Source organism: Chrysochloris asiatica, unplaced genomic scaffold (genome assembly GCF_000296735.1).
Source record: "Chrysochloris asiatica unplaced genomic scaffold, ChrAsi1.0 scaffold00014, whole genome shotgun sequence".
In the NCBI taxonomy this organism is placed as follows: domain Eukaryota; kingdom Metazoa; phylum Chordata; class Mammalia; order Afrosoricida; family Chrysochloridae; genus Chrysochloris; species Chrysochloris asiatica.
Window position 1 is genome coordinate 6,290,085 of NW_006408532.1, and position 16,458 is coordinate 6,306,542.

At 50.6% G+C, this 16,458-nt stretch overlaps 1 protein-coding gene across 1 annotated transcript in view; it reads right to left on the reverse strand.

The window, feature by feature from the left end:
• Positions 1-212: 212 nt before the first annotated feature.
• Positions 213-16,458, reverse strand: part of FAM129B (family with sequence similarity 129, member B) — a 74,524-nt gene continuing 58,278 nt past the window's right edge. The window contains exons 5-15 of the mRNA XM_006834973.1: positions 14,939-15,044; positions 13,599-13,766; positions 8,592-8,707; positions 7,920-8,024; positions 7,664-7,826; positions 3,430-3,617; positions 2,098-2,253; positions 1,626-1,742; positions 1,393-1,500; positions 1,147-1,258; positions 213-799 (exon numbers count right to left, since the gene is read on the reverse strand). Coding sequence (XP_006835036.1) covers positions 213-799; positions 1,147-1,258; positions 1,393-1,500; positions 1,626-1,742; positions 2,098-2,253; positions 3,430-3,617; positions 7,664-7,826; positions 7,920-8,024; positions 8,592-8,707; positions 13,599-13,766; positions 14,939-15,044 — 1,926 coding nt within the window. The remainder of the gene's footprint in view (positions 800-1,146; positions 1,259-1,392; positions 1,501-1,625; positions 1,743-2,097; positions 2,254-3,429; positions 3,618-7,663; positions 7,827-7,919; positions 8,025-8,591; positions 8,708-13,598; positions 13,767-14,938; positions 15,045-16,458) is intronic.

Here is a 16,458-nt window from a genome sequence, read left to right on the forward strand (position 1 = left end):
CCTCCAACAGCAGAGAAAGCAGGGGGTAATAAAGTGTTGAGCAAACCCAATAAAGTGACTCAGGCGGGCCCTCCCCTGCCCAACCCTGGAGGTGCTGCCCCTCCACACCCTGTAAGGCACAGGTCTGGTGCATCCATGCCCAGCACAGAGACACAGTGCCCTGGAGGAAGTGCCCTAGCACTATGGCCAACAAAAGCACCGGGTGGACAGGCCTAAAACTCAGTCTGCACCCCCGCGCTGTTCTCGGTGGTGGTGTGGATTGGGGGGCGGCCACTGGGGCTGGACACCTGCTCCCCAGTCTCCTGGTCACTGGGCTTAGGAGGCTCAACGTCCGCAGCCTTTCCAGGTGAGAGATGCCGGAGGGGCGAGTTGGGTGGCGACGAGGCCTCAGAGTCTGCCATGGGATGGGAACTCTCCCGGGCAGGGGCCCCGTTGAGCAGGGGGCCAGCTGGTGGGGGGCTCTCAGCTTGTTGCTCCTGGGTCAGCATGCCACGGAGCTCAGTGACGCTGTCCAGGGATGCAGGTGACAGTGGCTCAGGGAGGACCTCAAAGGGCAGCCCCATGCCCTCGTCCTGTACCACAGACACCACCTGCTTGGCACGCCGTCGCTTCTCCGAAAGGGTGGCCACTTCGGGGGCATCAGGATGGGGACTGTCGCTGCCCCCACTGCCACCATACTCCTCACCCCAGTCAATCGGTGCGCCCTCGGCAAGCAGGTGCAGATTGGGGTCACTGTTGTGCATGACCATGCTGTCCCGGTACAGGTTGTGCTTCCTCTGCACAGCAGCCTCCTTCACAGCTGTGGGGAGGGAGGGAGAGGTCAGGGGCGCCACACCAGGGCCACCCCTACTGTCTCCCGAGGCTTCAGACAGCCTCAGTGGGTGTGTGCTTGGGACATGACTCATCCAGGCCTCAACGCTGGGGGCTGGGCCAGAAGCACTAGACCCCTGAAGCCACACAGCTAAAAGTGGGCTCAACACCGCCCACATGGGGAAGTTCTGGGCTTTTCTTCACACCACACTGCCCCTCCATCATCTCCTGACAATAAGAATTCAGCAGCAGCGGTGGTGGCAGTCGGGGACCGCCCCGACCCCAGCTCCAAAGCTGGCCTCCCTGCCCATCAAGGGGAACAAAGCTGACACGAACCCTGCATGATGTCCTTCATGACCGTCTGCAGCACCACCTCCTCATATGTGTTCTCCACCAGGATGAACCGGGCAAAATCCTCAAAGATCAGCTCCTGGAACCGGGGCAGCTCCTGAGGGACACAGACAGGTGGAGCTCGGAAGCAGGCCAGACAGAGGGGCTGTCGGCTCCACCCCAACACCCCAACCTAACTGACTCTGGGACCAGAAGGGGCTGGAGCAGGAAGCGAGGGGGTGGGGCGCTCACCGACTTGCAGGTGGGGGCCAGCTTCTTGAGCAGGAATGGGATGGTGATCTGCAGCAATGCCTCCCGGAAGAACCTCTTCCGCACAGAGCTGCTGTCATAGTCGTATTTCTGCCGAGAAAAGGCCTGGGGTCAGTGTCCTCATCTCTACAAGGGGACCAGAGAGCCTCCTCATACAGCATGATCCTGGTGCCAACTCCTAGACTGAGTTTGGCTCCAGCAGGGTTGGGACTCACCTTCAGTACCCGCTCCAGGATCCGCTGGATGGACTTGCACAGCTCTTCCTTGGTGGGCCCTTTACCCAGCTCCTGGTGCAGGAGGGTCTCGAAGGTGTACACAGCATTGTCCATTTGCTGCACGGGACCCCACAGAGCAGGTGAGCCCCAATGACCACAGTCTTCTCCCATGCCTCTACGGGCCCCAAGGCCTGCCACCTCCTCATTTACCCACACACTCACTCAGACACCACACACTCACTCAGACATTCCTGTGCTGCATTTCTATGCTGTGTCTAACATAGCAGCCATTCCTGCATCAAGGAACCAGGAAGTACAAGGTCCTGTACTGTGGGAGCCCACAGAAACAAGAGGGATAGGCACTCCAAGCGAGTTGGAGCATGGGAGGGCAGTGCCAGGGTTGATACGGCACATAAGGAGGGTATGTGGCCATAGTGGGCCTCAGGGGGAAGGGGCAGCCGTGTGGGCCCACCTCACGCATGTGGATCTGGGCTCGCTGCTTGAACACGGATGTGCTAGACACGTCGAAACGCTGCTGCAGCCCATCGAGCCTCAGCGGCTCCATCTTCTCATAGCAGCTCTGCATCTTGAGGGGGTGGAAAGCCAGCTGGGACAACTTCTCCATGTACTGCAGAAGGGGAGACAGCAGGACCTCAGTGAGCAGGTAGCCCCGCAGCCCCATATCTGCAAGAGCCCTGGGCCAGTAAAGACAAGGGCCTGGAGGCAGGGATGCGAGGTCTATCACATAGCACCATGAGGAGAAGCTGGCCAGGTATGGAAAGAAGGGTTCTTATCCTCTCTGGGGTGCTGGGTGACTTTGGGAAAAATCCCTCACTGTCTCTGAGCCTTGGTTTCCTTAGCCTCAAAAGTGAAGAATAGTTTCTAATGATGTCTAAGGACCTTTCCAGTTCTCAAATTCTATGATTATTGATGCTTCTGGACTCCTCAATTTGGGATGTAGAGAGACTGACTATAGGATCAAAGTCTAATAACTACATGGGCATCCAAGAAGCTGACAACCCCAACATGGGGCCTGTGGTTAAGGCACGCCTTCATCCTGCTTACCAGATTGACTGAGAGCAAGTGAGAAAGATGGTTTGTCTCCATCTGTGGGGTGCACGACTTCGTATAAAACCAAACCCACTGCCACCGAGTCAATTCCGACTCATAGCCACCCTGTATAAGGTTTCCTAGAGCAGTTTAGTGGGTTTGAACTGCCAACCTTGCAGTTACCAGTCCAGTGCTGATCCCACAGCGCCACACGAGGGCTAGGTTGTGTATATATATATATATATATATATATATTGTTGTTAAGTGCCGTCGAGTCGGTTCCGACCCATAGCGACCCTGTACAGGGTTTCCGAGGGTGAAAATCCTTATGGGAGTAGAAAGCCTCATCTTTCTCCCACAGAGCGGCTGGTAGTTTCGAACCACTGACCTTAAGGTTCGCAGCTCAATTCGTAACCACTACGCTACCAGATTATTTATATATATATATATCAACTTTATTCTACCTTGTTAACGATGTTATCCACACCTGAAGTTTGTAGTCCTCCCTCTTTTTTTCCCTCCCTCGCTCCCTTCTCTGTTTAATTCTCATAGACTTTAGAAACCTGGTTTCTAAAGGCTGAGGGCAAGGTAAAAGTCCTACTTTCCTCAAACTGCAAGGCCAATGGGACTTCCCACTTGGTTTGTGGATGCCAACCAGTCGTCTCTAGCAGACAGACCCTCTCTTTGTCCAGGGGAAAGGGCTGGATAGGGGCTGAGCAGCAGGAATGCAGTTGGAGGTGGTCCTGGGCCTCACCTCGCCCAGCTTGTCAACGCCTCCCTCGTTGATGACGTTCAGGTTCATGTCAGTGACTTCCTTGAAGAATACGTCCCTCACCTCAGTGAAGCCCTGGCTGGTGGGCACCATCAGGGCCTCCAGGATGGACGAGATGTAGGGCTGAACGTGGTTCCGGACACACACCTCTGCCTTGGGGAGGATGAAAGCTGCACCCAGAGGGAGCCCAGGTTAGCCAAGCTCCAGTGGGGCAGCGGGCAGCCCCCCAAGAGCAGCTCCAGGCCATCCCAGAACCCCAGGCACTAGAGGCCTGATACTGTTTTGTTTTTCTTTGTATCCAATTGTCTGAAATTTCTATAACCTTGCTCTGAAGATGGTGTAGAGCAAGGCCTCAAACCGTTTCAAACTGTTCTCGCAAGCACTGTAGGAATGCACCGGGTCACTCCAGACCCGAGCATGCTGGAGGCTTGCAATGTTGTATTAAATAAAACCACAAGTGACAACATTAGCTGGCTGGGTGATTCTAGAGAAATATTTGCTAGAGATAATAAATCCGTTTAGTACACGTAATAGGGTGTTTTGAGATGAGACCCAGAGATTTCTGAAACTGTAACAGCAAGAGACTAAGAAAAGTGCTAGTCCAAAGGCATCTGCTAGAGGTGGAGAGAAAACTCATCTTTGGAGATCTTGCACCTTTGTTTAACCAAAACACTTCTTTGGATTTAGTGAGTGTCTTGATACTGTACAAAACAGTGCGAGGTCCTATTTCAGAATGGTGGCCAAAGACTGCCTCCAGGACATTCTGGCCAAGACATTTTCACTCAGAGGGTGTTTAGATATCCTCCCCCTCTGCCCAGCAAATGCTGTTGTTGCACAAAATCAATGCCAACTCTGAGTCTTCTCTCCAGCTCACGACTATGACTGGGGGAAAACAACTACAGGAAATGGCAAAAGATACCATGGCTGATGAGCAGCAAAAGGGGCCCATCTGGTTGGAAACAGAAAGGAGCAAAAAGTGACCTGGAAAACTCAGACTTGCTGAGATAAATCATGACCACATTAAACTTAAAACTGATGTCTGCTAAATAACATATGGTAAAATCTATGATTAGCTAAAAGATGAGCAGAAAGCTAAAACTCCCTTGACAAAAATTCAGGTCTTCAAATTCCAGCTGGTGCAAAAGGGGAGAAATGCAGAACGTAATTTCAAATTCTCATGGACTCCAGACTTTCTGGAGTCATGGAAGCTAAATGAACCTCTGAAACTATTGCCCTGAGATAGTCTTTAAACCTTAAACCAAAAATATCCCCTGAAGGGGAAATAATGTTAAGATGCTTGTCTATCTTATGAATCTTGGTTTCCCTGGCATACCATTATAAAATAGACACTTGAGGGAGAGAGAAAGGAATAGCTAGAAATATCACCATAGAAAGTTTGTAAGTCCGTCTTCTGCCTATAGCTGATTGGAATACCTAAAATGGGGCTATGACATGCCCAGTGAAGGAGGCTTCCTGTGGAGCCTCTGCACTACATAAGACCTTAGGTGGAATCCTGAACCACATCCAGAATCTTCTGAGGTGGGAAATTTCCACTTCAAAGGACAGGCAGACCAGCCTAGAGCAGCTAGAAGGACAGAAGATAATTCTTGAAAGAAAGACCTACAGGAAAAATACAAAACAATATAGGCAGACCAACTGATTACTACAAGAACAAGCAAGTTGCTCACCTAGGAGTCATCAAGGCAAGTGGTCGGGTCCCCTCAGAGCAAACCCCCTTCCAAGACTAAGACTCAATGGGAATACACGCTCTGATTGGTGAGCATATTCGTCACCGATAAAGGGAAGTGAGGGAAAAACAGCAATGAGGTTGCAAGCTAAACCCTACAATGTTCAATAGACTCCTGTAAACAAAAGTGGAGACCCGGTTGGCCAAAAGTGTGGCAAGACCCGGGGACTCTTTGGCCCAGAGTCAATGACATAGCCATAGAGGACTAGAGTGGAGAGTGAAGCATCCAGCTGATAAGAAGAGAGGGCATATGCACACGAACACCCACACTTGCAGATAATACTCACTTGACCTGGCTTCAATGACTGGATGATCAGAGCTCAAACAGAAGAAGAAAGAAGAGGAAAAAAAGAGTAATCTGACACAATTTGATGAACTTGGCCTACACCTATGGATGCAGTAGCTCAAAAGAGGGAACAAATCTTTACAGTGAGGACCATTCCCACCCCTTCCATACACAAAGTAGACAGGGATGGACAACTTGGACATTGGCTACCCAAAATGAAGGACTACAAAGGCAAGAAGTGACTGGCTTACAAGCTTTCAAGAGGGAACCTAGATCCAGAGGGCATGGAGGAAGGTAGAATCTCCACTGAGTAGTATCTAATCTGTCTGGGCAGGGCTGATGAAAGGAGATGGGGATAGGTCTCTTGTGATACAATAGTGAATAATTGCTATGAGGACTGAATGTGAGGGTTGGAAACGTAAAGGTAGATGTTTTGTAGCAAAAGAAGGAGAGTGGTTGACTTTGCAGTCCAGGAGCCAAGGCTCCTGAGACTATCAAGGGAGAAGAGCAGAGTGAGGAACCCTACCCAGAGAAACAGTGACACCAGAGATGGAAGCAGAGACGATGATATGGAGAGATTGAGTGGCTGGGGAGTCTAGACACAGAGAGGGAGAGGGGCTGCGTGCTGACGACTGAGGGGCAGGCTTGTGGGGTATACCTTATGGTTGTTTGATGATGCATGGAGGGGATTGTAATCATGGCAATGAAACAATATACAATAGGATGCATGGAGAGCTAATGTTCTCCCATGTAAACTATCACATAATTCACAATAAAAACTTAAAAATAAAAAAAGAGACAATAGAATTTCCCCACTAAGTTTTTGAAACCCCTTCATATGCTAATAAATGGACATCAGAGTGTGTTGGCCACATTGTTGTCTTAAGGTAGACCCTGACCTCTCCAGAATGACCAAACACATTATTTAGATGTGATTTTTTTGCCAAGTCATATCAATCAACCTAGAAATGGAGTTCAATCACCTGATCCAAATCAATCAGTCATTTCAATATAAAGAAACCTCAGTAAAACTCTAGACATGGAAGCTAGGGCAAACTTCCTCTGTTAGCAATTTTATTGGTGTTGTTAAGTGCCTTGGAATTAGTTACAACTCATAGCTACCCTGTATAGGGAGGGTTTCCAAGGCTTTTAAAATCTTTGTGAAAGAAGACAGCCTCTTTTTCCTTGAAGAGCTGCTGACAGGTTCAAAAGGAGGACCTTGTGTTTTGTAGTCCAGTATGTTTTGTACGGATCCACTGCATTTCAAGTTAGCAACTGTATGCATATTGTCATATTCTGATACCAAAACAGTAATAACTCCTGAGGACCACACAAGCTTCCTATTTGGAATCTTACCATACTTTGTCCAGTGTCACTTTCATTTGGTGATTTTCTGTACACTTCCCATGTGATATATATCAATGTGAAAATAGTAGGCACAAGTGGAGTTGTTTCTAGTGAGTAATGGAAACTGAAGGGAGTTTGGGGATTTGCAGTTCCTATCAGAAAAGAGGTGCTGCCAATCTTTCTCATTTTAATCACTCTGAGGACTGTATTGTATAACTAAGGGTAATGTAAAGTCTTAATCGTGGACTTTTAGAGCAGGCTCAATATTTGGTTTTATTTTTGTTTATAACAGAACAAATTTGTCAACAACAGAGGCTGTTTATTTTCTGTTTGCTCTTAGTTTGCTCCATATACCAATAAACAGCTCCACAATTTACTTCAAGACATGATTTTCAAATGGCATTCCCCTCATCTGATTTACCCTGAATCATTTTATTCAAATCAAAGTTTCCTTAGTGTTGCCTGCAGTCTAATATTGATCTCATGTATTCTGTTGGTGTTGGATGCCAGCAAGTTGGTTCTGAGGCATAACAATCCTATATAGAGAATATATATATATATATACATATATACATATATGACAAAATAAAATGTTGGCCAGTCCTGTATCATCTTCACAATCCTTATTAAATTTGAGCCCATTGCTACAAGGAAAAAAAACCAAATCCCTATGGAGATGGAGCACAGCTCTACTCTGATACACATGGGGTCACCGTGAGTCAGAATTAACTCAACAGCAATTGGTTTTGACAGGTCTCCATGAGATAACACTGAGTTCAGCCATGGCTCCTGGAGGGCCTGGGTAATAAACTCAGGTGTGGCGGGGACCTGCCTACCTCGGATCTTGTTAGCCAGGTGCTCCTTAGACGTGATGATCTGGTCCATGTCGGTGCGGATGACTGCCTCCATGGCCGACCGGGCCTGCTGCAGCTTGGACAGCACCGCCTCAAAGCGTGCATTGGTCTGCTCGTACACCATGCGGTACACAGCATCCGAGATCTGCGGGCAGTGTCACGGCATCAGTACCAGGGCTGAGGACACTGGGACAACTACAGGCCTCCTGTCCCACTCCTGGGTCCCAAGACCACCCACCTGGATCCACTGCCGCTGTCGCTCCTGAGGTTTTCCTTTCAGCCGAGGTGCGAGCTCCACCTTCAGTTCAGGACCCAGCTCCTCCATCACCAGATTGCTCAGAATCTAGGACAGGAGGCACAAGCTGAGGCAAGAGTTGGAGGATTCCAGAAGCACGGCCACTCGAACCCCTATGACTTCCCCACCTCCTCTGTGCCTGGCCCTTGGCTGGGCGTCTCCACTGCTCTTGTTCTATCTCTCCCGAACTCTCTCCCATAGGCCCCACCCTGACCAGGCAGGATGTATGTCCTGTAGGACCCTCAAGCACAGAAGCCCACTCAGCACTTGGGCACATGATGCCTCCACATTAGTAATACTGCCTCTCCCACTGTCCCCTGCCTTTGCCTGCAATTGGGATGGTGTGTGTGCATACTGTCTTTCTCCTGCACACAGGGTTCCCTAATTGTCAGGCCCAAATGTTGCTCACCAGCACCCACACTGGGCCCAGGGTAGATGCTAGTAAGTGACTGACTAAAATAACAAACATCCTCACCTGATGACCCACCAAATCAGACTTTGCCATCTCCTTCCAAACCTGCAGCTCACCAGAGCTCATATTTGTGCCTGGGCCCACCCTCTGCGCCCCAATTTCAAGTGGGTTGCCTTCTGCAGTTCCCCCCACTCTGGCCTCACCTGCACCTCATTCCCACACAGCATCTCCCAAGTGCCATACAGCTCCTTTGACTGACGGTACATGCGGATGGCATCTGTGAAGGCAGGGCCCTCCACCTTGGAGTCCTCAGGGATCCCTGTCCAGGAGAGGGAGGGAGAGTGGAGTCAGCATGGTGGGCCACCAACTGATCAAACCACACACACACACACAATTCAAGATCACAGTGAGAGTAACAGATATAATAACCCACCAACGCCACCACCAAGGCAATCCTCCTGGAATCTTCCAACTACCCCAAGTCATAAGCACTGCTATGAACCTTATTTGGCAGATGAAGAAACACTCAGGCCACTGGCTTAGGGTCACGAACGCAGTAAGTGGCAGAGCCAAGACTAGAAGCTACCTCGTCTGGGGGGATGCCACCCAGCACAATGGAGAATGTGCTAGAAGCACCCAGAAATCCTCGTTTGAATCTTGTTTTCTCCCCTTACTTTCTAGATCAACCATCTACAAATCTTTCAGAGTCCATTTGTTTCTGGCTCTGCAGGCCAGACATATCTGAGGCAACAACTAATCCATTCTGGTCACTGAAGCACAAAAGTAGCCATGTTTGTCTGTTAAGTGCAATCAGGTCGAGTCAGTCCCAACTCATAGAGACCCTGTATAGGGTTTCTGAGGAGTGGTTGGTGGGTTTGAACTACCGACCTTGTGGTTAGCAGTCCAAGTGCTGATCCTACAGCATCACACTAACTCCAAAACAGCCATTATTGTTGTTTTCGTTATCACTGATTTAGTTTCGACTTATAGGGACCCTATCCAAGGTTTCCGAGGAGCAGCTGGTGAGTTTGAACAGCCGACCTAGAGGTTCAAACCGATCTTGAGGTTGAATGCTTTACCTATGGCAGCACACCAGGACTCCAAAGCAACCATAGGCAGACTACACATAAATGAATGGGCATGGTTGGGTTCCAATCACACTTACTGACATAAATAGATGGTGGGCCAAATGTGGCCAGAGGGCCATAGTTTGCTGAGCCAAGTTCTAGATCTTGGGGCCCAGTGAGAAACGGGTTCGTAAACTATGGCGTCCAAGGTCAGGGTCTCAGAACAGACTCGGTTCACGCTGCCTCCCTTGCCAGGCATAAGCAGGTTCAGGTTCTGTCTTGCTCACCAATGAGTGCTCAGTCAGAACCCAGCGTGGATTTTTGTTATTGGTGGTAGGTGTTGTCAGAGGTCCAAATGATTCTGTGCCCCTACTACTGTGCTTACCCTCCTTTCCCCCCTGGTGTCCAGGTGGGCCAACCAGCAAGGCGTGGCCTTCCAAACTTGGGGCTAGAGAGGCAAACTGTGGGAAGTTGCAAAATCCACTTGGGGAAGAACATGGTTAAACACCACCTAGCCAGGCAGCTGGCGGTCACCCTGGCCACGTGCCTCTCTGACCACTCAGTCCTAGGGCTGAGGGAAGAGGAAACAGCAGCCTATGCATCATAAACCCCAACTCCCACTGTGATGACTCCAGCTGAGTCATCCCCACAGAAAAAAAGCCCCTCTCTGGCATGGGGAGCCCCGCCCCATGCCCCGCCCTCCCTGCACCGGCCTGTCAGAGCTGGGAGGGAATTCCTCAGTGGAGAAGCAGAGGTCCAGTGGCCTCCATCCCTAGGAGCCACATGGGGGGGTCTACACTGTCTCGCATCCACAGGAAGAGCAGAGATGCTCCTATAAGGCAGCACCATGACTGAATGTGGTCCAGGCTCTCAGAAGGGGCACATTTAGAGACAAGCATTTACCTGTGAAATCCAGGCTGTGCATTTATGGGCAGCCTGTTTAGCTTGGGAATCTCCACTCTGCATGCAACAAGTCAGGGGTACAAGGCAGGAGCCTCTTTCCAGGTAGCAGGAAGGTGAGGCTAAGGATAGCCCAACTGGGCAACAGGAAAGAGACTGCTGCTGTCCAGCCCTGACTCCAACCGGCTTGGGCCAGACCCCAAGCTCCTGCGCCCCCTGGGATCCTTGCTATTCCACACAAGAGTAAGAGCAACCCTTCCCAAGCTCTTCCCATGAGTCTAAGCACTTGAGCTGCATCCCCTCCTTTAACCCTCAAAACAACCCTGTGAGCCTATTCTTAGCCTCACTTTTCCTGAGAAGGAAACCGAGGCTCAGAGACGCAAAATTACTGACTCAATAACACAAAGCTAGGGAATGGCAGCATAGCGCCAGAACCAGAACTAGTGACTGTGGCCAGACTGGAGACTTTCTGTCCACGGGTCCTAAGGATCAGGCTGATCAAGGAAAGCTATATTACTCAGTCCTGGCCAGCAGCGGAGGTGGGTCAGACAGGAAGAGGCCTTGACCTCCAACCCCAGGTCTACACCAAGGACTCAGTGCAGCAGTGGTGGTGAGTGTTCTAGCTGCCTCTTGCCAACCCCAGCTGTTCCAGGAATGCAGGATGTGCCGACAGACTGGGCCCTGGGTCAAGCTGGCGTCCACCCAGCTTGGCTTCCCTCCCCTCCCACCCCCACTTCCTGGCAGCCCCTAGAGTGAGCAATTCCAGGCTCCACAAATTCCAGCCCCAACCTTGGCCCCAGTGAAGCAGAGAATTTTCCCACAGTTCTCAGGGTAGAGGAAAGGCCCACCTCTAAACCAGCCTCGTCAGCCCACCCCTCAGCCGGAATACCTCCTGTCCCAGGATGTCCCTTCCTTTCCTTCCCCTGAGCCTCAGGCCCAGCAGCACACCCATAACACCCCACACCTCCCAGGTAAGCACAGGCGTTGTACAGTCTTCACCAGAACCAATGGGTTACTCTTTCCCATCGCCCAGTGAGACTGAGCTCCTTCTGCCCCCATTCTACACACACAGGACTGAAGGGTGGCTGTTCCCCACGTGCTCTGTCCTCACTCACCCCTACCTACTCCCTTCACCTGGCCTGGAGTCACCCAACCAGGTTAGCCACTGCCAGCCGGTATTAGAAACCAGGCAAGGGTGGAGCTGGGCCAGCGAGGGAGGGTGCCTCAGCCAGGCTGCCAGGACCCTGAGAGGCACCACCCCACAGCCCCCGGGGACCTGGGAACAGGAGGCCCTTTGTGGGTGGGCAGGGCCCAGCCCAGGTAAAGACCTGGTTTCTCCCGCCTGGCAGATTCCAGACGGGGCAGAGGCGGCTCTGGGAATTACACAGGACGGGTGGGGTGAGCCAAGTCATAGCAGCAGCCAACTTGGCCTCCAGGTGTTGGTGACCATAGTGTCCACCCCCTGGACTGATCAGACAGCTGGTAGCCATGGAGTAACAGAACAGAGGACAGGGCATTGAGTAAAGGCCTCTCTCTCAAATACCCTGAGGCCAAGTCACCAGGAAGGAAGTCCATGATCCAGGATAAGGTTGGCCCTTCCCCAAAGTGAGAAAGACCTCCAACACCTCCCCTTCATCTTGAGAGATAACCTCTTAGACAAAACTCCTTACAGCCCTAGCTGACAGAACCTCAGTCCCCTTCCTTACTCAGGGTCTCTTGCAGTTCCTCCTCGATTCTGTTTCTACTTCAGGAATCCCTCCAGGTCTCCTCCTACCTCTGTCTAGAACACTCTTCCCCTCTGCTCTCTATCTCAGCTGAGCCTGCCATGATCAACCCCTCTCCAACACCCAGGCACATGGGATCAGCCCCCAAACTCCCATACACACACACATACATTCTCTCAAGGCTCCCTGGGTAGCTCCTGCCCAGCATGCAGTACAGCCATGACTCATGGCCCCCAGTGTTTTCATCTGTGTAACATCTGTCCCTCACCAGACTGTTGGCTACATGAAGGCAGGGACTATGTCTTGAGGTCTTGTTGCCGCCTCCATGCCCAGCCCCAGACTGGGCTTAGAGCTGAATGAATGAGTGAGCTGGAGGGGACCGCATCACTTTACAAATGAAGAAAAAATGAAATATCCTTGCAGTTTGGTGATAAAGGAAGAAATAAATCAATAGCCAATCTCTATTGAGCACGAACCCGCTAAGGCACAGGAGGGATTTTCTCATTTTACAGAGGTTCCAGAAGTAAATTGGTCTCCTAAGATCATGTTAAGGAGCCCTGGTAAAGCACTCCAGAAGGTTGCTAACCAAAAGGTTGGTGATTTAAACCCAGCAGCCTCTGCTTCCATAAAGAGTCCAGCCTGGGAAACCTTATGGGGCAGTTCTACTCTGTTCTAGAGGGTTGCTATGACCCAATAGAATTTACTCAGTGGCAGTGGTTTTATTAAGGTCATATGGTATGGAAGGATTCAAAAATAAGGGCTGTTCTGTGAATAATTTCCCCAATGTTTTTCTGATTAACACAGAACTATAGTTTCATGACAGAACAAGGTTAAGGGTGGGTGGTATCAACCGTTTCTGAGAAGAAAACTTAGAACCGTTCATAAAGCAGGGTTGCTATGCCAAGTTTGGCCACTAGGTGTCATCATTACACACATTGTTGCCATTGTTTTTGTTAAGTGCCATCGAGTCGGTACCGACCCATAGCGACCCTGAACAGGGTTTCCAAGGCTGCAAATCTTTACGGGAGCAGAAAGCCTCATCTTTCTCCCACAGAGCAGCTGGTAGTTTCCAACTGCTGACCTTGCAGTTTGCAGCCCGATTCGTAACCACTATGCTACGGGTTCAATTTAGCAGCCCTGTAAGGGGCTGGTAGCTTTGAATTGCAGACTTTGCAGTTAGCAGTCCAGTGTTTATCCTACAATGCCATACCAGGACTCCTTACACACGCTGTTAAGTGCTGTGGAGTTGGTTCCAATTCATAGTGACCCTATATAGGGTTTCCAAGGAGCACCCCACCCGGACTCCTTTTGTTGTTATTAAGTACCGTGGAGTCGATTTGGACTCATAGTGACCCTGCACAGGGTTTCCGAGGCTGTAAATCTTTATGGGAGCAGAAAGCCTCATCTTTCTCCCACGGAATGGCTGGTAGTTTCTAACTGCCGACCTTGAGGTTAGCAGCCCAATTCCTTACCCCAGGTAAATGCCCCGCCCCTTCTCCAGTGCCTGTAAGCTACTCACCATTATTACAGTGCCGGATGCAGTCCTGCAGGGCAGCCTGCCACTTGTCCTGTTCAGCCTCAGTCATCATGCAGAAGTAGTAGTGGCGTGCAAAAGGATGCCAGAGGATGAGAGGGAACTGTGTGGGGCACTTGAGGATGGGGGCAGTGCCTGATTTTGACGTGATCCCTGTGAAAACAGCACCCATTAAGTAGATCAGCATACAGCTGATTCCTCAGGCCAGGCTCAGGCTCCTAGAGGTTGGTCTGTCCTAGGGTGGCCAGCAGCCCAGTGGGGATGCAGCATCCTCTCTCTTGCTGTGCCCACCACAGCCTGGCTGAAGGCCCTCCAAATCCCACAGCATCCATTTCGACCGTTTTCTTAAGAATGGTGCTGCAGGAGCATCCAGCTCCCTCTGAGTAAGGTTCTAAACTCGGTGTGTAAGGCACACCGGGCCAGAACCCTCAGAGGGTCAGAGGCCAAGCATCACCTTCTTGGGTTTCTCTTTCGTTTCAGTAGCGGAGGCCAAGGTGTGGTTTAAATGTCCAAATCGGGAGGGAGCAATGGGAGGCACAAAATACAAAGGGATTTTTTTCTCTATTTTGCTGGCATCGATCTCCAGATCTCAGTAAGATGACTGGTCTTGTGCCACTGTCAATAATACTGCAATAACAGTTCTTCTTTGTGCCCAGCTTTGCAGCCCCTCCCAGGGTCTACACAATGCTCTGGGTGTCTGCGTTGTGTAGATGCTGAAGAAACTGAGGCTCAGAAAGAGGAGGCAATTTGCCTATGAAGACAGCACACAAACACAGCAGAGACTGGAATCCAGGAATGTTGGAGTTTAGCTGAAACCTCCACCACTACATGGGCTTACTTTCAAGTCCCATCTGGGGTATACCCTGCACCCCACCACAGCTCTCCTGCCTCTTAGTCTCCCTGGGGTCATCTGAGGCAGGTGGCGTTCTAGTTAGGCTGCTGGGCAGGTAGAAGCAACACCGATCCCAACACCTCCTCCCAAGTGCAGGTTGGCTGTCAGTTTCGAAAGCTGGATTCCCTGTACTGACTTCTCCTGGGAGTCCCTCAAGAACTCCTGTTGGTGAGCTATGCAGAGACAGTGAGATCCCAGTTCCACAGTGCAGGACACAGGTGGGGTTCACACTGGTCCAACTCCTTCTCACTGAGTGGCCTTGGGCAAACCCCTGCGTCTGGCAGCTACAAAGCCTCCCTTTGAGGTTCGGCTTGGTGCAGGTGGTTGTTCTGTAAACACAGGATCTGGAGTGCCAGGCTCATGGTGTCCTCCTCCCCATGCCAACTGTCAGGCCTGCACAGCACATCTCAGCCTGCACTGAGTGGTCCTTTACCTGGCAAGGAGTTGCCAACAAGTTCCAGGTACTGGTCCACGGAGGTGAGGATTTTGTAGCCTGCACTGTTGATGATGGTTCGGGGTGGAATCTGCCGTTCGTAGGCCTAGGCAGGGGCAAGAGAGATGGTCCCTGGGGGTTAAGAATGTGGCCAAGCCCAAATCCCACCCCCAACTATTCCAGGGCTCCACTCAGTGTTGCCTGAATGAGGAGTGGGGGAAGGAAGGAGGAGAATGAAAAAGAGGAAGAGAGGGAGAGGAGGAGGGAAAATTCGACCACCATTATGACTAGCTATAGAATAGTATAGTCATAGAGACCCAGGCTCTGGACTCAAAAACCTGGCTCCACTGGGTGCCCTCAGGGTGATACTGAAGTTAAAGTTCCTATACCTCAGTTTCCTCCTCTATTTGCTGTTGTTGGTAAGTGCTATTGAGTCAGTTCCAGCTCATAAAGACCCTGCATAGGGTATCCGAGGAGAGGCTTATGAAATGCCAACCTCGTGATTAGCAGTCCAGTGCTTATCCTACAGAGCCACACCAGGACTCCTCTTCATCTATAATCCTCATCTAGAATACTAAGGTAATAACACTCCCTACCTCACAAAGTAGGAGTCCTGGTGTGGCGCTGTGGGTTAATGTACCTGACTGCAAAGCTGTTTGAACTGCAAGGTCAGAGGTTCAAGCTCACCAGCTGCTCCTTGGAAACCCTTTAGAGGGTCACTATGGGCCAGAACCGAATCAATGGCTATTCACAACCTCACAAAGTGGGCAACTGGTAGATTGGCGCTATGGGTTAATATGCTGGACTGCAAAGTTAGTTTGAACTGCAATGTCTACAGTTCCAGCTTACCAGCTGCTCCTTGGAAACCCTATCCAGGGTCACTATGGGTCAGAACCAACTCGACGGCACAGAACAACAACAACCTCACAAAGCTGTATCAGGATTGAGTGAGATGATCCACATAAAACATTCAACACGGTGCCTAGCACATGATAAGCCTTGGTAAGGTTTTGTTACGATCATTACTGCCTCTACTGTGGAAGCAGCAGTCAAGAGATCAGACGACATACTGCACTGGGCAAATCTGCTGCACAGGAACTTTTTATAATATTGAAGAGCAGAGATGTCAGCTTGAGGACCAAGGTGCGCCTGACCCAAGCCATGGTATTTTCAATAACCTCCTATGGATGCGAGAGCTGAACAGTGAATAAGGAAGATCGTAGAAGAATTGATGCCTTTGAGTTGTGGTGTTGTTGGAGAAGAATACTGAAGGTGCCATGGACTGCCAAAAGAACCAATAGATCTATTTTGGAAGAGGTGCAGCCAGAGTGCTCCTTGGAGGCCAAGATGGCTAAGCTTCGTCTCTCATACGCTGGATATATTGTCCAGAGGGAACAGTCGCCGGAGAAGGATGTCATGCTGGGTAAGGTAGAGGGTCAGAGAAAAAGAGGAAGACCCCCAATGAGATGGATTGGCCAGGTGGCATCATTGATGGACTCAAGTGTGGCAGCAGTAGTGAG